Source organism: Sphaerodactylus townsendi, linkage group LG05 (assembly GCF_021028975.2).
Source record: "Sphaerodactylus townsendi isolate TG3544 linkage group LG05, MPM_Stown_v2.3, whole genome shotgun sequence".
Taxonomy (NCBI): Eukaryota; Metazoa; Chordata; class Lepidosauria; order Squamata; family Sphaerodactylidae; genus Sphaerodactylus; species Sphaerodactylus townsendi.
Genome location: NC_059429.1, coordinates 24,605,908 through 24,631,968, shown reverse-complemented (window position 1 = coordinate 24,631,968; position 26,061 = coordinate 24,605,908). Strand labels below are relative to the sequence as shown.

At 41.8% G+C, this 26,061-nt stretch overlaps 1 protein-coding gene across 11 annotated transcripts in view; it reads right to left on the bottom strand.

Annotated features, from left to right (window-relative positions):
- PRRC2C (proline rich coiled-coil 2C) overlaps positions 1-26,061 on the bottom strand; it is a 76,702-nt gene that overhangs the window by 28,972 nt on the left and 21,669 nt on the right. For all 11 annotated transcript variants that reach the window (XM_048498610.1, XM_048498617.1, XM_048498614.1 and 8 more), the window contains exons 6-22: positions 25,358-25,608; positions 24,725-24,804; positions 23,988-24,121; positions 23,816-23,903; positions 23,099-23,213; positions 20,156-20,233; positions 18,862-19,393; positions 17,809-17,969; positions 15,177-15,438; positions 12,916-13,129; positions 9,120-11,495; positions 7,275-7,477; positions 6,943-7,097; positions 3,719-4,076; positions 3,020-3,105; positions 2,206-2,379; positions 1,322-1,573 (exon numbers count right to left, since the gene is read on the bottom strand). In XM_048498610.1, coding sequence (XP_048354567.1) covers positions 1,322-1,573; positions 2,206-2,379; positions 3,020-3,105; positions 3,719-4,076; positions 6,943-7,097; positions 7,275-7,477; positions 9,120-11,495; positions 12,916-13,129; positions 15,177-15,438; positions 17,809-17,969; positions 18,862-19,393; positions 20,156-20,233; positions 23,099-23,213; positions 23,816-23,903; positions 23,988-24,121; positions 24,725-24,804; positions 25,358-25,608 — 5,519 coding nt within the window. The remainder of the gene's footprint in view (positions 1-1,321; positions 1,574-2,205; positions 2,380-3,019; positions 3,106-3,718; positions 4,077-6,942; positions 7,098-7,274; positions 7,478-9,119; positions 11,496-12,915; positions 13,130-15,176; positions 15,439-17,808; positions 17,970-18,861; positions 19,394-20,155; positions 20,234-23,098; positions 23,214-23,815; positions 23,904-23,987; positions 24,122-24,724; positions 24,805-25,357; positions 25,609-26,061) is intronic.

The following is a 26,061-nucleotide window of genomic DNA, read 5'->3' as shown; positions in this document are numbered from 1 at the left end:
GGCAATCTGAGGACCACCTGCTGACAGAATGTTCTGCATTAAAGCCATATTCCTGGAGAATCTTTAAGAACAGCTCTGCCAGATCATTTCAGCATCCCTTCTCACACAGCAGCCAACTAATTACACCAGAGGGTCAGCAAAGCACAGGGGCAAAGGTCTTTCCCTGATGCTGTCTCCTAGAACTGGTATTCAGAGGTATACTGCCTTTGAACGTGGATGTTTTCTTCAGTCACCACAGCTAGTAACCACTGATAAATCTCTCCTCCATGAACCTGTTTAATCCCCTTTTAATGTCTATGACAGAGAGATATTTTAACTGAACACACATTTTCAGACAAACTTTCATAGAGCTCCCTTTGCAAAATTAGATATAGCTACTGTGGTCAAAAGTAAATGGTGAAACATCCGATTTTTGTCTTGTGGATGTTTCCATTACATAACTAGTGGAAGTAAATAAGAACAATTTTAAAGAGATTTGTTTGTTGGCAAGCTCCAACAGCAGATGCACATTGGTAAAAGCATGTCTGGATGCCTGTATAGATACAGTCTGCTGAAATTCTCAAGCACTTATTCAGATTGAAAGTCTTCGACAATACTTATTAAGATGTTTATATTCTGTTTATAGTCTGCCTTTTGATGTGGTTTGGAGCAGCTTACAAAAACAAATGTGCAAACATTGTAATAAAAGAGCAGATTAAAAAAAACCCGGTAGCGCAGCAGACTACATTAATGTAATACAGAAGTTGAAATAACTACAATAGCAGATTACCAGCTAGAGTAGTAAAGAAGACCAGCTAGACTCTGTAACAGTGTTAAAATTACAGGGTGATAATGAGAGCTAAACCACAACAAACAACTCAGTCACTAGAAGGACAAAACAAAAAAGTTTTTTTGCCTTCTGCCTGATCATAAGCAACAAAGGTGCCAAATGTACCAGACATAGTGCCACAAATCTACTCCCTCCCCCATCGCATGTCACCACCTGCCTCACAAACATAGACAGCAGGGAAAGAAAGATCTATGTGGAATATCTTAATGATGACTGCTGTATATAAGGAGCAGATGGTCCTTGAGACAGGTCTGCACAAAATATACAGTCTTTCAGAAGTTAGTTCTGCAAGTGTCTGTGACAAAAGCCACCTAGAAGGGACAACAGAGAATCCAGCTTCTTCAAAAACCACCTGGTAGTTTTTATGAACATTCACCAGACTGATCAACCAGTTCACTTTCTTCAAAGCTACATTAAGCTATAACTAGACACTGATGGTTCAGCACAGAGGAGATGGCCTTTCCTAAGGAGCCACTCTGCCCTGTTTCCTACCTTTTGACTCGTTCCAAACTCTGTAGCAGACACCGAGATCATTGTCCCAATTTCAGTGCCAAGTTCCGAGGCTGCCTTGACTTCTTTGGAGCTAACAGGGTCGGGGCTTCTGACTGCGGTTGGACTGGATTTCTCTTGCCCTTCAGAGTCTCCTTGCTGGGCCTCTTTTACCTTCTTGTTCTTTAACGACCGCTCTTTCCCAATTGGACCAGGTTTGTACTCTTTGTTCTCCACGGGACTCAGATCTGGAATCTGAACAACATTCGACCAGCACAGTCTGAACATTTTTGTACGTTGAATTTTGCAACCTAGATCCAAAGCACTGGGAATGGAAACCCACCAAGTGGCAGCATGGGTGTAGTAGGGTCACTGTTTCAGTGAGTAAAGAAGCCTCAACAACAAGGAGCTCATAGTAAAATTTATCCAAGCGTGTATCCCTGATTCAGTATATTTAGAAGTTGGAAAGAGAGCACTTTCCACGATGATAGAACAAATTATATTTACATTCAAGGAATCTAGGAAACAGAATTTTTAACCTGTGCAAAACCTCAGTGTTTTTCTTGAAAGAACAGGATAAATGGCAGACGTATAGACACCTTTTTAATGCCTTATCAAGTTGTAGTTTCTAGTTCTATGTACAAAAGTGAACACAAAACTGCTGCAGGTGCCTTGAGTAAAGTTTCTTTAGCCAAAGTATAGCAGTGAATGTGGGCATTCTACACAGATACTGAATCCCCAGTCCCCCTCCCCATCACCACAATAGCATCATTTATTTTTCCTATGGTAATGTAGACAGGGCTTTTGCAGCATTTCATGTTTGGCGGGATTGAAACGTCACTTGCGCATATTTCTGCTATTCCCAGGAACAGGAAAATTTCACTTACCTTTTGAGCCTTTATAGGTCCCGCCCGAGGTTGCTTCTGCCTTTGCTCTTTTGGCTCAGGGAGTTTCTCTGAAACTGGGCCAACTTCATTGTCGCTCCCACTAGAGGCTGGAGCTCCAAACTGAATAGTTTCTATTCCCAGCTCAATTCCACCTTCTTGCCCAGTAGTTGTTCCCTAGTAAGGATCCCAGGAATTTTACTTTTAAAACTGAGACAATCTGTACATTACTTTAATGTAACTCTAACGAAACAGCTACATGCAAGTGATGGCTATGAAATGCGGAATTCCATTAACAGGTCTGCTTTAGAGAGATGTGAGGTTGGTCCATAAGGTTGCTTCCCACCTATGGGAGGAAGCCTTTGTTTGTGATTATTTTTCCCTCCCACTGAAGACTCTCAACACTTTGTATGCTGTTCATGTAAGTCCTCCTCTGCACGAACACCATTTCAGGGAGTTCAGAGAGCTGCAGCTGGGTATGGTTGGGGTGAGGGGACAATAAGCAGTCACACTCCTCTCTTCCAATGGCAGTGGACCTTAAGAGCCAGCAGATCTTGATTATTAGATGAAATTCCACTAAACTCACACAGGGAGGACAACAGATCAAGCTAAAGGCTGCTTCTCCCATGAAAACAAAATTCAGTCATTCAGTTCCACCATTTAAGCCACGTCTGATCCCATGACTATTTATTTCCTGTACCACCTCTTTGGGATTCCGCTCGAGGGTACGAATCTCACTCACTTTGCTTCCCGTTCACTGCCAAATTACAAATCTGAATATACTCCATCTATCATGATTTATTACGCATATTCTTACCTCTGGAGATGTAGCTGATCCAAATGATGTCAAAGGCTTATTCCATGCACTGACTGAAGGAGGCTGTGGAGGACTAATTGGTCCCACTGAAAATCAAGAGAACAGAAGGGAACTAGAACACCTGAAAATAAAGATGCTCACTGCAAAACAATCATTGATTCTGTTGACGATTTTCATGGTCGGAATCAACTGGTTGTTGTGGGTTTTCCAGGCTGTGTAGCTGTGGTCTGGTAGTTTTTCCTCCTAATGTTTCACCTGCACCTCACCATGACATACATCTGAAGATGCCCGCCATAAAAACTACCAGACCATGGCCACACAGTCCAGAAAACTCATAACAGCCGATTATGGATTTTTCTACAAATGCACAGAATTAGACACAGGCAATAAACTGCTAAACTTCCCAAATCCCAATCCCCCTCTTTTTTTTTGAAGGGGTCACACACACCAGTGTACAAATGAGAGGCAGAAAACTCATCTACTATCAACTGTTTTAGCAATCCTACTGTAATAGGATACTTAAGGAAAAAAGCTGGAAAAAGACACTAGTTTTTTCCAAGCAAGGAAAAACCTCGTGGTTTGCTAGAATTGGAACACAATTTAGATGCTGACACATCATCTGTGTGATGCAGACATAACAGTCCAAGTTGGTTGAATAGGGCTCACATCGTTAGCTAGGTAAAAAAGAACTCTGCTTACATTTTTTAGAGATGTCGTTGAGGACCGCTGTGGGTGGCACTTTATTATCCCATAAGTCAGATCCGGCAGCATTATGAGAAGGCGCGTTCTGGAGGTTTTTGCTTGCCATTGTGTACTCGGTGCTGTTGCTTGCTGCACACGTAGTCTGTACCTGCGGCTGGACCGGCACCTGTGGACTTGGAATCTGAGAGACACATTGCAGTGGGAGCTGTACCTGGGTTTGTGCTTGAACCTGCTGAGCAGCGGCAGCGGCAGCAGCAGCGGCAGCTGTTGCCTGCTGTTGTTTTTTGGCAAACCTGGGTGGTAGTTTGGAATTTGGACCCCTTCCTTTTTCATTCGAACTCTTTTTGGTCCAAACCTAAAAATAAAGGAATTGGCATAAGCCTGCATGCTGCTTAACTGGAAAACTTTGAATACTGGGCTTTTTGGTTTATAACTGTAGGGAGAAGAGGCTTATAAAATCAGATGGTACAGAGAAAACAGGAAACATTTATTCACACTCAACTCAGTAGGGCCACTCAGAGGAAAGAATTTTCAAACCTGGTTTGCATCTAAGGATCCATCAGCCAAAGGCACTGACTTTAATGGATCTTTCCAGCATCATCTCCCTGCCACCAAGTTTTTTTCTGGCTCTGAAAATTTATTCCCTGGATTATGGAATCTGGGCAGGTTGCTAGGCTGAAGTGGAGACAGAAAAGGGGACAATATCCCCTTCTTGAGCAACTCTGGTATTGCAGTCCACTAAGCTGTATGGTTATTAATGTTGGTGCAGAAAAGCAACTTTTCCAAGGTAAAAAAAATGGCTGCTGAAGAGATGGGAAGTAGAGAAGATCCACAGTCCTTGTTCCAGCAAAAGCTGGGCCCACCCCTTGTCCACAGAATTTCTAGGAAAGGGCAACAAATATGATACAAAGTGATGCGAGTTCAAATGTGTCTGAATGGCTGATTATGCAAATGCTTCTGAAGGTTTCTCTGATTTTTATATCACCACCACCTTGTTCTGTCCAAAAGGTCTTCAGAGATTCTTACAACAATAAAACCAATCATGAATAATCCACTTTAAAATCAATAAAGAAGAAATAAGATTAAACTTATTTGCAGATGATTTATTACTAATAACAACTAACCCTGTAGAAACTTTAAAAGAATTAAAAATAATATTAGAAGACTTTCAAAAGCATTCTGGTTTGGTGGTTAATATGGAGAAATCTGAAATCCTGGGAATAAATATAGAAAAAAAAACTACTAGGAAAAGAAATGGTGAAGAAGAAGATTAAATATTTAGGTATAACATTAACAAATAAGAAGGAAAAGATGTTTAAATATAATTACGAAGTAATATGGAAAAAAATAACGAAGCAATTAAAGGAGTGGCAAGGGAAGAATCTATCTATTTCTAAGAGAATAGTAGCATTAAAAATGTGTATAATGCCAAAACTCTTCTATCTATTTCAGACTTTGTCGCTGGAGATTAAGCCAATTTGAAGAATGGGATAAGAAAAAATTAAACTATGGGCATTTAATCAAAAGAAACCAAGAGTGATGAATAAAATAGTCTATATGTCTAAAAAAACTAATGGGCTGGGGGGCTCCCAAAAATTAAGAGGGAATATTACGAGGCATTTCAAATAAAAAAGTTTGATGGGAATTCAACAGATAAAAGAGACAGATGTAATGAAGTTCGAAAATGAAATAAACTTGAACATCGGTAGCTTTAAATATATTCAAGTTGTTCAAAAATAGAAAGACAAAAATTGCAAGGCCCTAGAAGCAGGTGTTAATGGAAATCTGGGAGAAATGGAAGGGAAAATGGATGCCAGGGCTATTGGGTGCTGCACCACTCGCGAAAGCATGGTTGGACAGGAAGGAGCACAAACAATAAGATCCCTACACAGACAAGGAATAGGCCAAGCAGCACACCACAATGAAAGAGGAGAATTAATACCGCTTTCCAAATTTTATAGAGAAAGGAGGTAAAGAAAACTAAGCCATTATTAAGAGGAATCTGGGAAAAGATAAAAGCCTCCAGGAGGGAGGAAGAGTGTATAATGAAAAGTTGCATAAAAAATATATGAGGAAAAGAAAGGACAAATATTAGGAGTTATATACAAAGACAATACGATAGAAGATCAAGAATTCATGATAAGGAAATCATAATGGAAAAATGGCAACAAGATGGAGTGAAAGACATAGACCTGTATTAAAAAAAGGATTATAGATAATATGAATAAAATAAAAAATACATAAATATGCAGAACTAGAGAAGAAATTAATATTAAAATGGTATAGAACACCGAAACAGTTGGCATATATGATAAGTGGGCTCAGTCCGAAATGTTGGCATTGTGGAGAAAAAAAATGCAATATATACCCATATGTGGCTAGAATGTATAGAAGTAAAAAATATGTGGGAAAATGTGATAAAATACATAGAAAAATATGTAAAGGTAAAAATAAAGATAAATATAGATTTACTATTTATAGGTATAGTGGATTATACTATAATAGAACAAAGGAAAAAAGAAAAACTTTTCAACCATGATTAGAGCGGTCCATGCAGTAATAGCATTGGGGTGGAAGGACAAAAAAATCTGGACAATGCAGAAATGGTTGGAATATATATGGGAGCAAATACAATTAGAAATTTTCGACACAATGTCAAGAAATCAAATATGGCAAGAAAAGCAAAAGGATATGAAGGAGATTTGGATGGAATTCAAAGACTGGCTAAACGAAATTGGAATTACAGAAGAAAAATGGACAAGAAGATTGAAAAGAATGGACCTGCTGCTGCGCATCTAAAGAAGAGAAGAAGAAGGAGGGTGGGGGGAGAAAGGGGGAAAAATGATATGGAGGATGTATATAAAGTATACAATATAAATCTGTAATAATTCCGAAATATCAATAAAAATATTTAAAAAAAAAAAAAAAATGAATAATCCACTTTACTTATTTTTTTTATTTATTCATTCATTCATAAACCACCCTACCCCGCAGGGCTCGAGGCGGTGAACAACCGTAAAATGTATAACAACAGTTATGCTGCCTGATTCCAGCTACAAAAGTGAATCATTTAGATTCCTCTAGAAGGAAACAGTGGGTGAGTGGCTAACGGAAGGGACAAGGAAGACTATCTGGGGAAAACAAGAAGCAATTTAAGGCTGCTTCTTTTAAAATGGGAACAGAAGACCTGTGCTAAAACAGCCACAAAAATTATTTCCAACCTGCACAGTCTGTTCCTCCTTCTTCCTGCGCTCTTCATCTTGCAAACGTTTTTGTTGCTTTTTTGACACCACTTCAGTAAAACCGTCATTGTTCAAGTTGGATTGAGAATCTTCAACCACTGTCACTTCAGGGTGGTCATCAATGATGACAACACCTGTAAACAAAGACCACATATTGAGTTGGAAACATCCTGAGGCCTGAACCAAATCCGGAGACATCCCAACCAATACCGCTGATACCAAAACAAAACAAACCCACATTATAAAATTTAATATCTGATGACGTTCACCATGAACTTCTTGCAAGAATGTTTCTAGGCCCCAGTACCTACTTGCATAGTTGTTGAGGTCAAACTGAGAGATAGCGTCCACTTTCTCTTTGGGCTTCTTTGGACCAGCTTTGGGCTCTTCTCTCTTCTTGTTGGGATCCTTTGAGCCTTTCAGGGTGGCAGCACCGCTCCCATTTTCTTCCTGATGCAAAGTGCTGTTGACTGGCTCAGTGTTAACCACAACAGGTGCCTGTTCTTCAAATGGTCTATACCAGATAAAGAATAAACCAGACAGAAGTAAGCATCACAGCCTATTTTTAAGGGAAAATGTAGCTTTGGGCAGCTAGAGATGTGACAGATAGTTGGGGGGGTAGAGGGGATAAAAAGGGAGGCGGGTGAAATTTTGGCTGGATTTTGTGGTACTAAAACTGAGAACAATGAGACACAGCTCCTGGTAGAGTTTCAAGGTGTTAGCTGTGTATAGTGTTGGATGGAAAAACCGTCTATCACAAGACAGGAAATGATAGTCACATCAAGACCAAAGTTCCATTCAGCCCCACGATGATAATACAGGTAGTCACAAAGGTTATATTTTGACAGTAGAAAACCCTTACTGTTTGTCTGAAGTGCAAAATAGTGGTTTGGATTCCCGACAGAAACAGTACTTCATTAGCTACTTGTGGAAAACATTTCTACAGTCTTAATGACAACATATTTTAAAGCACAGGCTCTAAGCTGGAGCCTAAAGTATGCTGAACACTTCTAGTCACTACTCAGCAATGGCAATGTTTCTCCACAGCCACTCCAAAGCTCACTTGCACATGTTAGCCGCTTTATAGGTTATTAGGAACACTGACAACAAGCCAGAGGTTGCCAGGACAACAGTTACTGAATGCTGCCATTTTCTGACCGCATTTATCTGCTTTCTAAAATACTGAATAATAAATGTCACTTCTTAGAAAATAATTATATTTGCTTAATGAAAAAACAGAGCTTGCTTAATGAGCTAAAGACATGCCGATATGCTTTTTTAAATGTACAGAAGTAACTCCTCCACAGCATACTTCAACATAATGGAGGGAAAGGTCTTCAATGAGTCATTCCAACTTAAGAACATAAGAAAGAGCCTGCTGGATCAGACCAGAGTCCCTCTAGTCCAGCAATCTGCTACTCACAGTGGCCCACCAGGTGCCTTTGGGAGCTCACATGCAGGATGTGAAAGCAATGGCCTTCTGCTGCTGGTGCTCCCGAGCACCTGGTCTGCTAAGGCATTTGCAACCTCAGATCAAGGAGGATCAACTTAAGGAAATGTACACAAAAGGATCAGGTTTTAGTGGCTCGTCCACCCAGATGTGAGAAAAAGTATGCTCCAGGCACAGCCAGGTAACACAGCTATAACTGCAACATGTCACGTTCTTGAGATCCTTAACTTTCATAGGATCTGAAAAACATCCAAACACCACTTGCTGTTTATTCTGATTCAGGGCAACTATATGAATTAATGATCTCCAAAACACTCTTATCATTATCACCCTTGCTCAGAATTCTTACTGTCTCATAAACAGTGTTTATAAAATAAGTTTTAGCTGATGGCTCTTGAGCCTACATGGTTTAAAGCAGGAGTCTGATGGGATTTGTAGTCCATGAACATCTGGACTGCAGACCTCTGCTTTAAAGGAAAAAGTAATTGCTCAGGGAAGGTGACTTCCATTTTTCACACTTTTCTTACGCTCACCACCACACTTCCCACTTCTATTTGGTAAATAGCATCTCCATTATATGGGGATCAGATAATCAACCCAACTTAATTGATTAAACCCATTATGGTTTAAACTTGCAATGAACAATACATGGGATTTCTGACTAGTCAATTTCTGAATTAGTAGACCAACGAATTCAAGGCCTTACCCTCTTTTCCCACTTCTCATTGGTGGTCCACTTCTCCTTTCATTTCGTGGCCCTGAGAAGTTCCGTCCAGATTTGGGGGGTCCGCTATTGCCACGCCGATTCTGCCGATCAATCCCAGGTCGCTGACTGGAAAAGCTTCTTTTGGCTATTTCTCTTTTGGGGGCCAGGGTGCTTTCCCCCGCCTTCGCTGCCACTTGCGCTGTCACATCTGCCAATTTCTTCTCATCTCTCTCTCGCCTCTCGTTGAAGTCGCTGCTTTCGGAAGCCGTTTCCCACTCTTCATTCGCTTGGTCCGAAGAGTTCTGATTGGACAGGTCTGGTGTTTTACTTCCTGAAACGTCCAAAGTAGCGCTTGGCTGCTCATTGACAGCATTGCTCACGGCAGTGCTGGAAGATGAGCTAGCTGTGGCTTCACCTATTTTTGAGGCAGCCTCTCTTTCTTTTAGACGCCTAAAACGTGGTGGCTTGTCTTGCCTGGGGGGCCGGGCAGGCCTTTGCCTTCGAGGCCTTTCCCGAGCGGGATCAAACTTTCTCTCAAACTTTGGAGGCGGCCTTTTATCCAGCGGCACAGAGCTGTAATGTTCATGCCTTCGTGGTGGGTCCCCATCTTCAACTCTGGATATTTCCATTGGCCTTGGGTTCCACTGATTCTCTCTGTAGCCTGGTCTCCTGAGGGTAGACGGCCGGGGCGGACGACCCACCAGATCTCTGCCCCCACGCCTGAACATACCCCCTCTGCCACGTCTAGAAGGTTCTCCTTTGGGAAGAAAACCAGGTTTGGGCTTGTTCTCATCTTCCCTCACGTAAACTTTGTCTAGCGTTCTACTGTCTCCTCGGATGTTATTTTCAGTTTTGAAAGAACACAAGGCTTTGGTAGGTTTTTTGAGATCTGTCTTTTCTTCTCGCTTTGGGTGTTTCCCTTTGCTCAAGCTGTCCTTGTCTGAAAGAAGGGTGTCACTTGCGCTTTCATGCACTTCACTGTCAGAGTCTGTTTCTGAACCTCTCTGCCTCCGGCGTTTGGGCACTACTTCAAAATCAGAGCTCTCACTACGGGTTTCACTCTCTTCTCTCTGTCTAAGAGGACCAGAAGGCACATGCTCCACTCTAGGCTTGGAGTCTCTATAATGTGGATAGTCTCTATTGTGGCCCCTTCCACCCCGACCCCTGCCTCCATAGGAGCCTCTATAGCTACGGCCCCTAGAATAATACTCTCCACGACCTCTGCCTCTATATCCTTGGTCAGGGAACCAGTCCCGATCCCTAGCTTCCTTCCAGTACGTTCTGGGAGGCAAACCAGGTTCCCTTTTCACAGGCCTGGTTTCCATATGAGGTTTTTCTACTGGCCGCTCTTTGTTGCTAATCGCTTTATCTGTCTGCTTCTCTTCCTTTGTTGTGCTGATGGGCTGCTGAACTGGCAGCTGCTGGGCAGGAAGGGGAGGAGGCTCCACTGCTGTTTGAGGACTGGACGGCTGTGGAACTACTGGTGGGGGTGCTTGGGCTGCAGAGGGCTGCTGAGACGCAGGTGGCGCCTCTGTCGCCTGCTGTACAAGTGACTGGACAGCAGGAGTAACTGCGGCTTGCACAGGACTATCTGCACGCACTGAGGCTTGTTGTGTGCTTTGTGGCACCTTTTTACTATCAGGAACAGTTTTCTCTGGATCGAGCTTGGTTGAAGGCACTGGAGGTGGTTCCCTTTTCTCAACCTTAATAATTCTTTCATTTGCCTGTTTCTCTCCCTCCCTCTCCTTTCTCTGATCTCGCTCTTCTCTTTGTTCACGCTCTTCTTTCATATCTCGAAGGATAGGCTTTTTAATAGGGCCAGACCGTCTGACTGGCCTGTCGCCACCTTCTTCTCTTCTGCCATAGCCAGGCCTTGGACCCCATCGAGTTTCTGATTTAGGCTTGAAGGGTTTTTCAGGTTTCGGCCCTTCTGACAATCTATTACTTGTGAACCCTTCCTTTTTCGGCTTGCTGTCCTGTCTTTCTGCCATTGGCTCTTTCGCCTCAAGGGGTCTACTGCTCACTTTGGAAACGTTTGCTTGTGTGTCATTCACTGGTTCTTCTGATTTCAGAGAATGGTTTGACCCATGAGAAACACTCCTCTTCAAGGAAGAACTGCTCTCTTCTATAAATGCCTGCTCCTCCTGAGAACTCTGTGTGATTGTTTCTGCAGCTACTTCAAAGCCAACTGCAGGAACAGGCGTCTCGGTCTGATGAGGCTGTGCATCCTCCAAAGGTCTCCCTGAAGTCTTCTGAATGTTCACTTCACTGGATTCTTTGAAGAAGTCAGTCTTTGTGTGGGAGTCCAACAGCTTGGGTTCTACGGAGTAAACAGTTTGAACAGTCCCCTGGTCTTGATCCAGAAATGATTCAGACCTAAAAGAAGGGAGTCACATGCTTAGTTAAAGTCTTTACAGCAACACACTTCAAAGATCTAAACCAGGGGTGTCTGGCGCTTCAGATGTTCATGGACTACAATTCCCATCAGCCCCTGCTGGCATGACCAATTGGGCTGATGGAAATTGTAGTCCATGAACATCTGAAGTGCCAGAGTTGGACACCCCTGATCTAAACCAACCATTCTGCAAAATACAGCACTAACCTGGAGAAATGAAAAGGCATATTGATAGAACTAGACAAGTACCCAGGAGTCATCTTCAACAGGACACACCCAACATGAAAAGCAACAGAATGACTGAACGCACAGTTACACACAGTCTCTCCTGGAAGACGACCCTTCCTTCTTGTAGGCTGTGGTGGCTTTGAGGGGTTAGACCCTGCTTTCAGGCAGTCCCTCCAACCTGAAGCAACTAGTCACTCCCAACAGTAAATCCCAAGGTCAGTTATTTACTCATATGCACTCAAGGGACACTATCAAATTTCAAAGCCTCTTTTGGCATAATTAATCAAGTTAATTTAACAAAAAGCAACAAATAGTATAATAGTATAACAATCGAACATTTAGGGTACTTATTGCCAATACATTATCTCTTGCAGAAAATTTGTTATTGTTTCATTGAACCAGGCATCTGAATTATTCAGTAATAGTGGGATTCTGAATAGATCAGTTGTTTTGTCTTATAATAATGGAATACAGGCAGAATATTTGGCTCTAATCTCTGCAAATTTGGGACAAAATATGAGGGAATGACATACCATTTCCACCTGAGCTAAAGAGCAGGAACAAAGTCTTTTTGATTTTTTGATCCCCTTATATCTGCCGCTCAGTAATGCTGAGGGCATAATGTTGAATCTTGCTGAGGCTCTTCTATGCGCAGGAATAAAGTGACAGTATCTAACTGGGATCTAATGGGAACTCCGGATGGCCAGCTTGCTCACTACAAGGAGCAGTTCCTCCATTCAGGTTGATAAACATTAGCCGGATTTCACATCAGAAGTTGTAAGCGGCCCACACCCACTGCACTATTTACTCTCTAATAGGATCCCTGTTAAAAGTTACATGGCTAATATTATCAACTCTCCGCTTTTGAGAAGCAACTTTTTAAGTATGATTGTCTCAATAATGCTTATACTGCCAAACATATCCAACATTTACTGCTAACCATGAGACACAGTAGAATAATCTGTATTTGCACCTGTCTTTAATCAGGTAGTTGTGGTTGTCCAAGGAAACGTATTTGCTTCTAAGACACTATAAAAGTCTACTACCAAAAGGAAATAATGATCTTTACAATATGGGAAATGCATGCAAAACACTTAAGGAAGCATGCATACAGCAGGGGTATATATGCAGGGGTGGGAAGCATGTATAAAGCAAGGTAATCTAGAAGCTTACCTTATGTCTTCAGTTTCTTCTGCAATCTTTGGGGGAGTAGTAGCCTGCTGAGGCTCTGTATGGGGATACGGATCCGATCCCCACATTATGCGTGATTCAGATAGTGGTACAGTGTGGTCCCTTGCTGACCGAGCAATGTGATCAAAAGAATCCGTACCAGTTGCTGCCCCATCCATCTGGTCCCTTCTCAGAAGCGGCTTTGGAGGAATAATTCCTGTTACAAAGACATCCATGTTAAGAAGATGAACCTAATGGCCTAAAACAGGCATTTCAACAGCTACGTTTGGAGACAGGTAGTGACTAAAATATGCAGTGTAATAATAAGTCGTGGCTTCCTTTATTAGGGAGGGACTGCGGCCCAGATGTACAGCATCTGCTAGCAAGGCTGAAGTTCAATTAGGTTCAATTCCCAGGGTTTCTAGTTAAAAGGATCAAGTAACAGATTATGGGAAAGACCTTGGGTAAAAGACCCTGGCCAGCTGCTGCCTGCTAGAGTAGACAAAACCAATCTTGATGCACAGAGACTGGGATATGCCTCCTAAATGTATGATGGTATAGTTCCAAGAGTTACAAAATGTATGGTAGGCATAGCCATCTGAGTACAGTGGGTCAAAAGACCCAGACTTGTGGTTATGAAACAGAAGGTCTTCTTCAGCAGAGAGCCCAGATCTCTTCAGCAGCAGCCCTGCAATTATGAAATCCTGCTCCAAACGCCTCTTGCCAGCTGACATCTCTGTACAGCTTTCAGAGCCAAGTAAAAAGTTACTGACTCTCACAGGTCATAAATGTGTGGCAAACCTGGCTATTATCGCTCTTACTATTCTTTTAAAATGTTGCTCACCATTTAAGATCTTTTGAACAAAGAAACGGTTTATGAATGGAAAACAAAACAAGCCAACCTACTGCTTCACTTGCTACAGAATGGCTTTTCTAAGAACTCACGCTTTCTTCATTCTAACTGGGGCCCGTTACGCATGGAGCACTTTCTGCGGCACTCCTAGCTCCGCGGCCTCTTCGCAGAGGGGTCTCTTTGCATTTGAAAAGGGAAGAGCCCCACTGTCTGCAGTGCAGCTGCGATCACACTTGCAGCTGCCTGCCCCCACTCAAAAGGCAAAATATTACCCTTTAAAGGTAATATTGATATTGCTTATATCAATATTGCAGAAACTACTTTTTGTTGCTTTTGCATTTTCCGAGAAAAAGTCTGCCATGGATTCTGGGCAGGTGGTGGAGGTGGGGGTAAACGCCCCCCCCCCCGCCCCCACTCTTCTTAGGGACCCACAGCTGCTATTCCCCAACAATGCAAAAGTAGCAAAAAGTGGCCTCAACAATATTGATATAAGCAATATTGATATTACCTTTAAAGGGCTTTAAAGAAACAGAAAGGGCAACCTTCATCTTGCCTTTTGACTGCAGTAGACCTGGAAGGAAACCCCGCAGTGAGAAGGAAACCTTGCGGTTTACCCGCTTTCACAGACTGTGGGGTGCCCAGGATCTCTGGCGACACAACTCTAATGCTGTCAGTACAAGAATCTCTGCCACACAGGAACCACATACTCACTGCGGGGCAGAATGCCAGTGTATGAGCAGCCTGGATGTGAAGCATTCTCCGTGTCTTAATCAGCAAAACAGAGATCCTAAGGAGCCACTGGATCATCTGGCCCCAGCACTCACCTCTCCAGATTGCCTATATGTTCATGCTAAACAGAAGTGCACTTATCGGAAGGAGATGACTCCTCCTATATATTCCTGTTCTAGGCAGCTTTGATCAGAATGCCACCACAGTTTTCGCAGGGAAATGGCACTCTGTTGCCACTTAGCTGCAGCAAGAGGGAAGAAAACCCAGCCTTGAAGGAATTGTCTGCAGTCTACTAAAAAAAAGGAAATTTTCATATATAGGCAGTCATAATAAATAATATGAAGTGCTACTTGCTATGCTCTCTGATATCCTTCTACTTACTATAAAATATACATTTTCCAGTAAATTTTATACAAAAAAGTAGGCCCAACAAAAGCATAACTGGTGACATTTAATTTAACAGTGACGATTATGACTGCCTATAGGGGACAGGTTCTCATTCTGAAGAGATGAAAAAACGTAATACTTCTGATGATGCCTGTTAAGGATGTGCAGAGATCTGAAGTGGTGGCTGGCTGGCTGGCTGGCAGGCAAACAGAACATTTTAAAGAAACCACTATACAATACTTGGTATCTATTTCTAACTCAACTAATAATAAGAGTAATATAGGACAGGTTGTACCTGGATGCATGGGAGGCATATCCATGGCAGGCCTTCCAGACATCATTCGTGGATCCACGTAAGACTGCATCATGAGCCACCGTGGATCAAACCCCATAGAAGCCAAATGTGGAGGGTGTGGCTGCATGGGTTGATACAGTGGCCGATGCTGTGGTGGGGGGACGGGGCCACTTGGAGGTTGCGAAGGTGTGGACTGGGGTAGGACTGCTTGTTGTTGCTGCTGCTGCTGTTGCTGCTGCCACTGCTGCTGCTTCATCTGCTCCTACAAAAAGATTAAATATTTTTTTCCAAACAAGTCTGACAACGTCAAAGGGGTTTTAATGATCCTTTCAGGAGAAACTCTGGCCTTAAGTTCGAGTTGATGGATGTGCCATTTTGGGTGGGCGGTGAGAAAGAGCAAGGGCCGGTCTGTTGAGCTGGGCAGGTGGCCTCTTTTGCTTCCAGATATTAAATCTGTCTCACTTGTTCCATGCAGCCATCTGTTTGGGCTGCAGCATGTGTAGAGCTTTGTGCAATGGAGCTTACACTAACTTAACAGCAGTGTACATGCGTACAGTGGTGGGACAGAAGTTGGTGAAGATGAACAAAAGGAGAGGTGGTGCTCACCCTGCATACAATATCAGTTAAGATGGAATGGAAGGATTTCCTGAGCGGCCCACTGCAAACCTGATGATTTGTTAATGTCATCCATGACTTGCTTCTGTCATCCATGACGTGCTCTACCTGATATGGCCAAGTGGATTCATGCCAAGGTAACCTTGCCGCTTAATCACTGTACTGTGGCTAGACTACTGTAAGGCTCTGTACATGGGTCTGCCCTTGAATAAAACTCTGAAGCACAAGAGGGAGTGTGAGAATTTTAACCACCCTGCAGTCCTTCCAGTGGTTACACACTAGCTTCTGGGTTCAATTCAAAATAGTGGTCATCATCTACCAAGCCCTTCATGGTCTAGACCTGCATATCTGAAGGACTACCTCTTCTTATATGTTTTGCTGTAGCAGCATGGTTCACATGGGCAAAGCCTTCTAAGGGTTAAAATGACAACTGCCTGTCAGGAAAGCTCCCATACTTGTATCTTTCTGCAGAATACATAAAATGAAATTATTTAAAAGGAGCTCTGTACATTAAGGTTGAAGTTTGTGTCCATGGAACTTAAGGCAGTCTTTATAGTACACTGCATGCTGTGCTTACTGCACTTCCAAAAAAATGTATTTATCTGAAGTTACCTTTTTTGCCTTCAAAACCTTATTGTTTGCTGTGTTTTGTTGTTGTTGTTCTGTTTATAACATTAGACCAATTACTCACAGTTGCATTCTGAGTTATGTTCAAGGAGCTCAAATATTTTATATTTCATTAAAAGCTTATATACATGAGTTTATGAATTACAGTTCATACTTTTTACATATTTCATTTGTTAGGGTCAATACAATTATTTCTTGTCGATTGTTCAATCGGTAAGCTCAATCCTATGCTTAACACAATAACAAATAAATTCAGGGTCATCCATATTAATTCAGGTAGGTATTTAGTTCATACTCTCCCATCAATTCAGCATCCTGATGGGAATTGATGGGAGAGTATGAACTAAATACCTACCTGAATTAATACGGATGACCCTGAATTTATTTGTTATTATTGTTAAAAATAAGTTGAACTTACCGGTTGGATGTAGTCGACAAGAAATGATTGTATTTACAACCAATGAAATATGTAAAAAGTATGAACAGTGATATAAACTCATGTATATAAACTTGTAAATATACGTATTTGAAATATTGGTTATAGCCAGAGTGCAACAGTGGTGGTAGTTCTATTGTTATTGATGTTGACTGTTGCACCCCCCCTTTTCTTATGTTGTTCTGTTTATGCCAATAAAGGCTTTGCTTTGCTTGTTTACTGCACTTCCAATTTTGTGTTTATTGCAGCATCTAATTTTGTAAGCCAGCTGAATTACTCTGTTCCTTGTATGTATTGTACTGTGCTGTATCCCAGTCCTGTAACTCAAGCATTCCTGTCTGTATTATACAATGTCCTAATGCAAAGTTCGCTATTTTTATGCACCATTATTACAGTGTAATTGTTGGTCTGTATGAATTATACTCTTCTTAAGAACTGCTTTTGTTTTAATATACCTTAAAGCTCAGGGTGAAAAGCACACCATAAATAAAGACAGAAAATAGGAACACATCTACACAATTATTTAACAGCAAGCTTGAGCAGAAGAGAAGCAAATAAACAGGGTTAGGGTTAGACTGAGTTGTTCCACTGGGCCTTTGGAGTGACCAGCTGCTGAGTGTGGTGCCCCCTTTCTGCTCTTCTGCTCTTTTATATCTGGGTAACCCGCTTATGGAGGGGTCTAACTGTTCCCCCTTTTGGGGGGAGGGTTTGAAAAATGGGTTTACTGGATGCCTTTTCTTGTATTAATCACTGTTTTTAATGGAATTTTAGTAAGCCTTAATGATTATTTAAATGGATGGGGCCTATGTAATTTGTTGTTGTGTATTTGTATGGTTTGCTCCCCTATCTAATATTGTATTGATTTTATGTTGTACACCGCCCGGAGCCCCCTGGGGATAGGGCGGTATAGAAATCTAAATAAAAAATTAAAATATTAAAAAATAAACATTTTACCTGTTGCCTCTGAAACCTTGGTGGTAATGACTTCTGATACTGTTTCTGATAGCCAGAGGAAATGGCAGGACGAGGCTGAGAACCTGATTCAGGCTCACTTTCGTGGGAACCCTCTCTTTCATTGTGACTGCTCTCTGGGGCAGCAGAAACAGTCTGACTCTCTATCAAAGGAGAAAACAGAAAGGGGGGGGGGAAAGGCAAAGGTCAGTACAATGCACATCCAAAACAGTAGAGAATACTAGTTTTACACATTGAAAAGTCACTTTAATAATCTTAAGAAATAAGATGGGTGGGATTTTTTATAAAGAGAAATTTCTGCAAGACATCGTGAAGAAGCAATACTAAAAATGGAATGGACAGAGCGACATAAATATGGCACAAACTAGAAAAATGTTACAGAGAAACAGGGCGCATATCCAGAATGCTATGTGGAAGGCCTCATTAATGCACAAGGATCACTGATTAGCACTCTGCTGAGCTACAACTGTGCAACACATCCGGGGCGTACCGCCTAGGGGGACATATGGGGCCACTGTCCCTGGACTGTGGCCATTTAGTCACGTGGGGGGTGGAAAAATGCCCCCACAACCCTCCTCTTTCCATCCAGGTACATACATTGACTTGAAGACCTGGTGCAAAAAAAGTTGTTTAGTCATGGTTGGGGAGGGCAGCTGCCCATATGGGGTGGGGGGCAGAAAACTCATATTTTGCACTGGGCTACATTTTCCCTAGATATGCTTCTGAGCACATCCCACCTTACGCTTTATAAAAAGGACTGGTTACTGAAGGTGCAGAGAAGTGATTCACAGTAGAAATTCAAAGCAGTTTACATGCACATGTGCTACCTACATTTGTATGCTCACGTGGTTGGATTTTTTCTTATGATCTGACACTGAAGCAGCTCCCATCTCAAAAGCATGAGCTGCTGTTCTGCATGAAAGACTTTTGCTTCTATCTGCGGAGCTGCCACAGTCCAAGCTTATACTATGCACATGTGCTGAAATTTTGCTTTAAAACAAAATCGAATAAAAACCCAGAAGAATCAATACAGACCTCTCTCATCCGTATTGCTGTTTTCAACCTCAGGTTCCTTTTCTACTATCAAAGGTGGAGTGACTGCCTTCTCAGGCTCGGATGTTTCAACTTCTGGTTTTTCCTCTGCTTTGTCTTTCTCTTCTTTTTCCTCTTCCACCTCAGGCTCCTTCTCTGGCTCTTGATTTTTAACCCCTTCACTCTCATTTTCAACTACTTTGTCTTTCTCATTTTCTCTGGCCTTTTCCTTTTCCTTCTCTTTTTCACTTTCCTTTTCATTTGTTTTTTCTTTCAATGGGTCTTCCCGGGGTGGTTTTGATACACAACCAAATTTCTCGTTTAGTCGTTTCAGCTTCTCAGCACACGCTGCTTTTCTTTGCTCTTCCATTCTTCGCTCCTCTTCCTCTCGTCTCTTACGGGCTCGTTCAACGGCTGCAGATACTTCAGCTTGCTGTCTTCGTCTCTGCTTCCAAATCTCATCCTCATCTGGTACTGGCCTAGGGGGAAAGGGACCTTGTCTTCCTGGCCCTGCCAGGCGATCTGGAAGTGGATGCTGTAGTTTTTTTGAAATAAAAATAAGTCAAATGAGAATTTAAAAATCTTACATCAAGCTATAAATACATGTGCAAAGTGGCTCTCCAGCTTCTTAAATACAATGTTGGAAGGGTAACACTTCTGAATTTCATGCCAGAGGTGCCCAACTCTGGTGCTGCAGATGTTCATGGACTACAATTCCCATCAGCCCCTCCTGACATGGCCAATTGGCCTTGCCAGCAGGGGCTGATGGGAATTGTAGTCTATGAACATTTGAAGTACCAGAGTTGGACATCCCTGCTGTAGGTTATTAAAAAGTTTCTCTTCCATTGTTGGGGATCTCTCCCATATTCTCAGTCTAGAAAGAGGAGTGGTTGAACACAAGCAATGTGAGAAAGTACCAAGAATCCCAGAATCTCACTCTCCACCCCACCCTGGGTTAGTAAATTGTGCCAACAGAGCCAAACTATGAGGAAGAGGACAACTTTATCCCAACCAGAAATCATTTCATGGTTTCTAAAGTACAGTACTGCAAACCACTTCAGTGCTTTAAAACAGTTTCATTTATTTTATAGCTTGGCATGCAAATATGGCACAAAGAAAAAGCTAGAGAAATGTTGGCCAGTAAGAGCTCCATTAACACTTTCAGTCATATGCTAGAATTAAACTTTAGCTTCCTGGGCCTACTTTTATGGATCTATTGATGTGGATTTGAAGGAGAGACTGACATGTCGCACTGCTTCCCTTTCAGTTACTGTGAACCACTGAATTCTGCTTATACCTGAAGAACAGATTTTGGATGAAGGCCAGAACTGCTCCTCTCAAGCACTGAAGATTGTGGTGAAGATAAACCCCGCTCCTATTGGATCAAGAAAATAAGAAAATACATTCATCAGAAAAACGCCTTAAGCATGGATCAGTGGAGAAAATGTATCTTAATGTGTTGCATGTTCTCACACAATTTGATATTATTTCTCTTCTTTACATTGCAAAACAAACATCAGAAAAATCTACATTCAAGACTAGAGCTTTAAGATAATCATTCATTTATCCAATCATTGCTGTTATTGTTGGTTTTTCCACTGGCGATTAACCGTTTTATTCATATTCTTTGTAATGTGCTATGACTGTAATTGTTATTACTGTAATTATTATTACTGTTATACTCTGTTCCACAGAAAGATAATAGTACAGTCAGACAAGGTGAAGCAGTCAAGAAAATTGTATGCTTCCACATTAGAATATAGTCTTGAATGAATATGAGAATTATCATTCAATTTTACGTTCAATTTTACAATTTTATTTTCTTTTTGTTAAAACCATTATTTTGTGCGTTAGTGAACATGGTACTTTATCACAAGAGCATTTATAGTTTACTGAACGACTTTCAAATGGATGAGGGGAGTAGGGCTATGTAGGCACTAAGACCTAGGCGGAGCATTCTACAACAAAGAAGGTCCAGCATGCTTTGTTCTGTGATGTGGAACATACAATCCTACTATCATCTTTCCGTGGAACAGAGTATAGCTACAAATATTGCAAATAAATAATATTTTTAAAGCTTAAAAAATTGAAAGGAGAAATTGCCCAGCAGTCCCACAACCTGACACACATTAACAAAACAACACATAAGAACTGAGACCTCATTTGGAGGTCAATTAATCTTAGGCAAAAAAAAAATTCAGTATACAGCAGCATCCAGCTAGATCACACAGTAGAGCACAAGGGACAAGCTTTATCTGGATTGTACCACTTCAGACTACAGGTGCCCATATTACAGAACGCTTCTCTACACAAGAAACTGCCTCTGTGGACAAATTTAGCTTACAATTTCCACAGAAAAAAAGAACTTCCATGCTAAACTATGACAGATGGTACAAGCAATAAGGTTCAGAAACAGGTGAAGGTCAGTGCGGAGTGCCAAGGCCAGGGAGAGCAGGAGCACAGATGGTTTCGGTAACAAGGGTAGATTTAGAGATCTGTTTTTAAAAGCAAGCTAGTAAAAAAAACCCAGTCGATGGTTAGGCACATAAAATCAACAAACACTAGGAACTAATAAGTGTGTGATGATGATTTATTACAGAGTTGATCCATGTTACTCCAAATGTTATTTGGCATTCAGATACACCAATAGCCATCAGTAATGTGATCTGTTAGGATGGAGGCAGACACATTTTTTCCAGAGATGGAAACAATTTAAAAGAAATACATTCATCTCTTCTGTGCAAATGTATTGTCGAAGGCTTTCTTCTATGCACATTAAGCTGCCTGTACAGTATCAGACCACTGGTCTATCAAGGTCAGTTCTGTCTAATCAAATTGGCAGTGGCTCTCCAAGTTCTCAGCTGGAGGTCTTTCACATTACCTTCTTCCAGGTCCTTTCAGCTAAAGACGCTGGGGGCTGCATCTGCATGTAAAACAGATATTCTACCACTGAACCAGGCCCCCTTATTTAAGATGCTTTGGTCTATCAAGGTCCTTAGTGTCTGCAGAAGTTCCCCAGGTCCTCAGACAGAGGTCCGTTCCCATCACCTCACTTCTTACTCTTTCAACTGAAGATGTCAGGATGTGATTCTGGGGCCTTCTGCCTGAAAAGCAGGGGCTCTACCTCGGACCCACAGACCCTCCCACTTGCCCCATATTAGCACATATCTGATAGAGGCTGCTGGTTTTTGTACTGATTTTGGATAGTGCTGGTTGTATGGAGAAAAAAATAGCCTTTTTAAGTCTAGAAAATAATATTTTAAAGCTTCTATTTGCTCTTGTACAAATGATGATTTCTACTTTAACTTTTATTTCTTCCTTGGTTTTACCAGCTGGTATACAGAAATGCTGAGGGATAGGTACTTCAGTGGGGGATATGTGTTATTGTGGATATATGTGTAATTTTATAGGAACAAAACTAGAAGAAGAAAAAGAAGAGTTTGGATTTATATCCCCCCCTTTCTCTCCTATAGGAGACTCAAAGGGGCTTACAATCTCCTTGCCCTTCCCCCCTCACAACAAACACCTTGTGAGGTGAGTGGGGCTGAGAGAGCTCCGAAAAGCTGTGACTATCCCAAGGTCACCCAGCTGGCATGTGTGGGAGTGCACAGGCTAATCTGAATTCCCCAGATAAGCCTCCACAATTCAAGCGGCAGAGCTGGGAATCAAACCTGGTTCCTCCAGATCAGAGTGCACCTGCTCTTAGCCACTACGCCACTGCTAATGGTTTTATTTGCTAAATCTTAACAAAAGCATTCATCCATAAAACTGTACTATGTTTTCTAAAAGGTGGTTTTGTATTGTAAATTGAGGAAGGAAGTTAACATGGCATTGTATTGTCGAAGGCTTTCACAGCCGGATTCAACTGGTTCTGATGGGTTTTCCGGACTGTGTGGCCGTGGTCTGATGGATCTTGTTCCTAACGTTTCGCCTGCATCTGTGGCTGGCATCTTCAGAGGTGTATCACAGAGGGAAGTCTGTGTAACATCCTCTGAAGATGCCAGCCACAGATGCAGGCGAAACATTAGAAACAAGATCCACCAGACCATGGCCAAACAGCCTGGAGAACCGACCAAAACCAGCTAACATGGCATATATTTCAATTTACTTCAGCATTTCCATTTTCTCCCAAAGGCAGGGGAGCACAGCAAAATTTTTCCCCATTGCTGCAAATTTCCAGAAAAGTTATACCTCTACTTAATAGAAATTAAGTCTACAGTAAAGGGTAGGAAAAACATACCTGCTCAAATTGATTGCTTTTGCTATAGGGCCCTTTGGAGGCAACTGGCTGCAGAGAAGCAGATGATTTACGATCCTCAACATCTCTCTTCTCCAGATCTTTTGTAGGTTCATTACTGCATAAAGGGCATACATGGAAATTAGATTACTTTTAAATCAACTTCACTTTTTGATGTTGTGTTAATCTCCTAATAAATGGCTACTAAATGTTGTTAAATGCATACAGAGCTGAAGTAAACACAAGTAATAGCATGCACATGACAAAACATTACAGATGACAAAGAGAAACATTGTAATGTAAGTTAAATTGTGACATGAGACCAGGACCAGAACAATTTATTACACAGGAGAAATCTAAGCCCACAATTTCCAACAGCCAAATCCAGCTCTTCGTCATATATATGACAAAGAACTGTACATATGACATTTGTAATCCATCCATCCATCCATCCATCCATCCATCCATCCATCCATCCATCCATCCATCCATCCATCCATCCATCCATCCATCCATCCATCCATCCATCCATCCATCCATCCATCCATCCATCCATCCATCCATCCATCCATCCATCCATCCATCCATCCATCCATCCATCCATCCATCCATCCATCCATCCATCCATCCATCCATCCATCCATCCATCCATCCATCCATCATATATAACAAAAACTAAATTAAGTTTCCTAAAATGCATGCACATAAACAACCAGTCACCTGATATCGTGTTCTTTCTGGTTACTTCCTTGGTCATCATCATCACTGAAGTTCAACTGTTCAGTATAATCTACTTCACTTTGGGCTCCTGCAGCAAAAATAAAGGATGTGAAGTTGACACATTGCTTGCTACATTAACTTGCTGAAGATTTCCGCAGCTCAACAGACTTACCGGCCCAGCCCTCATCAGCCTCAGCATCCAAGTTATCAAACTTGTCAAGTTCTTTCAGTTCAGTAGCACTGAGAATGGATGGGCGTTCTACATTTTCTGACGCCCACGAAGAGGGTCCTCTCCCCCTTGGTCCTCTACGCAGAAATAAAATGAACCATTTGTGTTTATATGTCAGTATTTCCTACTCACATTCAGAACTGGACAGAGTTAAGCACTAATAACGGCTTAGCTTAAGACAGAAAACAATTCCCAGTATTAGTGGCTTTTGACCAGGTTTCCTCCACTACTTTTCCAATTACTAGAAGTCACAATCAATGTTAAGATGCCAGTTTTTCTTAAGTGTGAGAAAAAGATGCCCTTAGCATCTGCACATAGGTTTTAGGTGCCTAGGATTTCCCTGCTGAAGGAGTATCACAAAGAGACCATTTAAACAATTATTAATGGCACATACCAGTGGTTCCCAACCTTTTTTCACTCATGTACCCCTTGGCAACCCATTTCCCTAAAATTGTACCTCTATATTAGCAAACTCATTATGTAATTTCTACCACTAGGGGTACACGTACTCCAGGTTGGGAACCACTGGCATAGACCAAGCATACAGACCAAGAACACACCAGTTCGATATACAACCACCTGTGACTAATGCTGGCACCATTATTCTGGTCTGGTTTTGTTATTATGTCAACTTGCGCTGATAATCAACCACCACAAACTGAGCTCTGGAAAGTTCTTACCTGCTAGAATCTGGAGGAGCAGGGAATCTGCTGGGACCCGACATTTGAGGGTATGCCATTTTGGGATACTGATTGAACATCTAGGAAGAGAAAACATATGCACAAAAACTGAAATTATAAGACTACATTACAGACAAGCCAGCTGTAATCTCCAAAGCTTAATTTACAAGAGCTTAAGGCCTTTGGTAACCAGAACTGGGAACAAAGCACAGTCACTCTTCTTTCTTGAAGAATCTTTAGGCAATGTTTCACAACCATGATTACTACAGAACAATAAGATGTTCTGCCATCATTCCTATGTCTAATTTTCTTAATTTCTGCTTTGTTTTTCGATTAAAAGAGAAAGTCATCACTCCAGAGGTGATCCCATAACAATTGGATCTGTGCCCTTTCAGAGTTGTGAATACCCAAAGCAAGGTTAGGAAAAATATATACCTCATCCTGCATCTTCATTTATGGAGATCAATACTGTCATATTGTCAAACTGCATTTGAGTATCTTCACATGCCCAACAAAGAAAAAAGAAGCAGTCCCTCATTCCTGTCTATTCCATCCACAGATTCCTCCTTTCATTTTCATGGTCCCTGAATTTAAATAAAAGGGGACTCTAACTACATGATCTACATGACTTACATAGGGTGGTATCATTCCTCTGTACTGGGGAATAATCCCAGGCTGCTGCTGCTGCTGCTGCCCATTCATTTTGGGCTGAGGAGGCTGAGCTATCCTTACATCCCGCTTCTCTGGGGCCTTGACACCCTCGTTCTGTTCTACTGATCCAGGCACGTTAGTATCTTCTTGACCAGGAGATTTTGCCTCTTGATCCATTGGCGAGTTTGGAGAGTTCAGATTCCTGCCTCCACCTTCTCTCCAGCTAGCAACATCTGGATTGGAATAAACAAGAGATACCTTAAAACAGATTTCTGATCATCATGGCACAGATGGCACAATTTAGTCCAGTTTTAGCTCCTCGTTTCCCAGCCAAATCCACAAAGAACTCTCCATGAGACAAAGCCACCTGACGATACAGTGAAATTTAGGACTCTACAGCCTTCTGAAGATAAATGACACTATTGCAGAAGATTCACTGTGACTACAGATGGAATCACAAAATATGAAAAATCGTACCCTCTGTGTTGGGTCTCATCCTCATGATTGAGAGAATATAGTAGCAGTTTGCCTGCGCTTTTGGTGAGTACAGCTGTGGTTTGGTGTAATACCTGAATTAAATCAGCAAGTTGTGTCTGGCACAGCCAGCTGATCAAGGATGTGTAATGATTTTAAACAAGGCTTACGTTGTCTGGAAATTTTAGCTGTGCACAACCAATTAGTTGCTT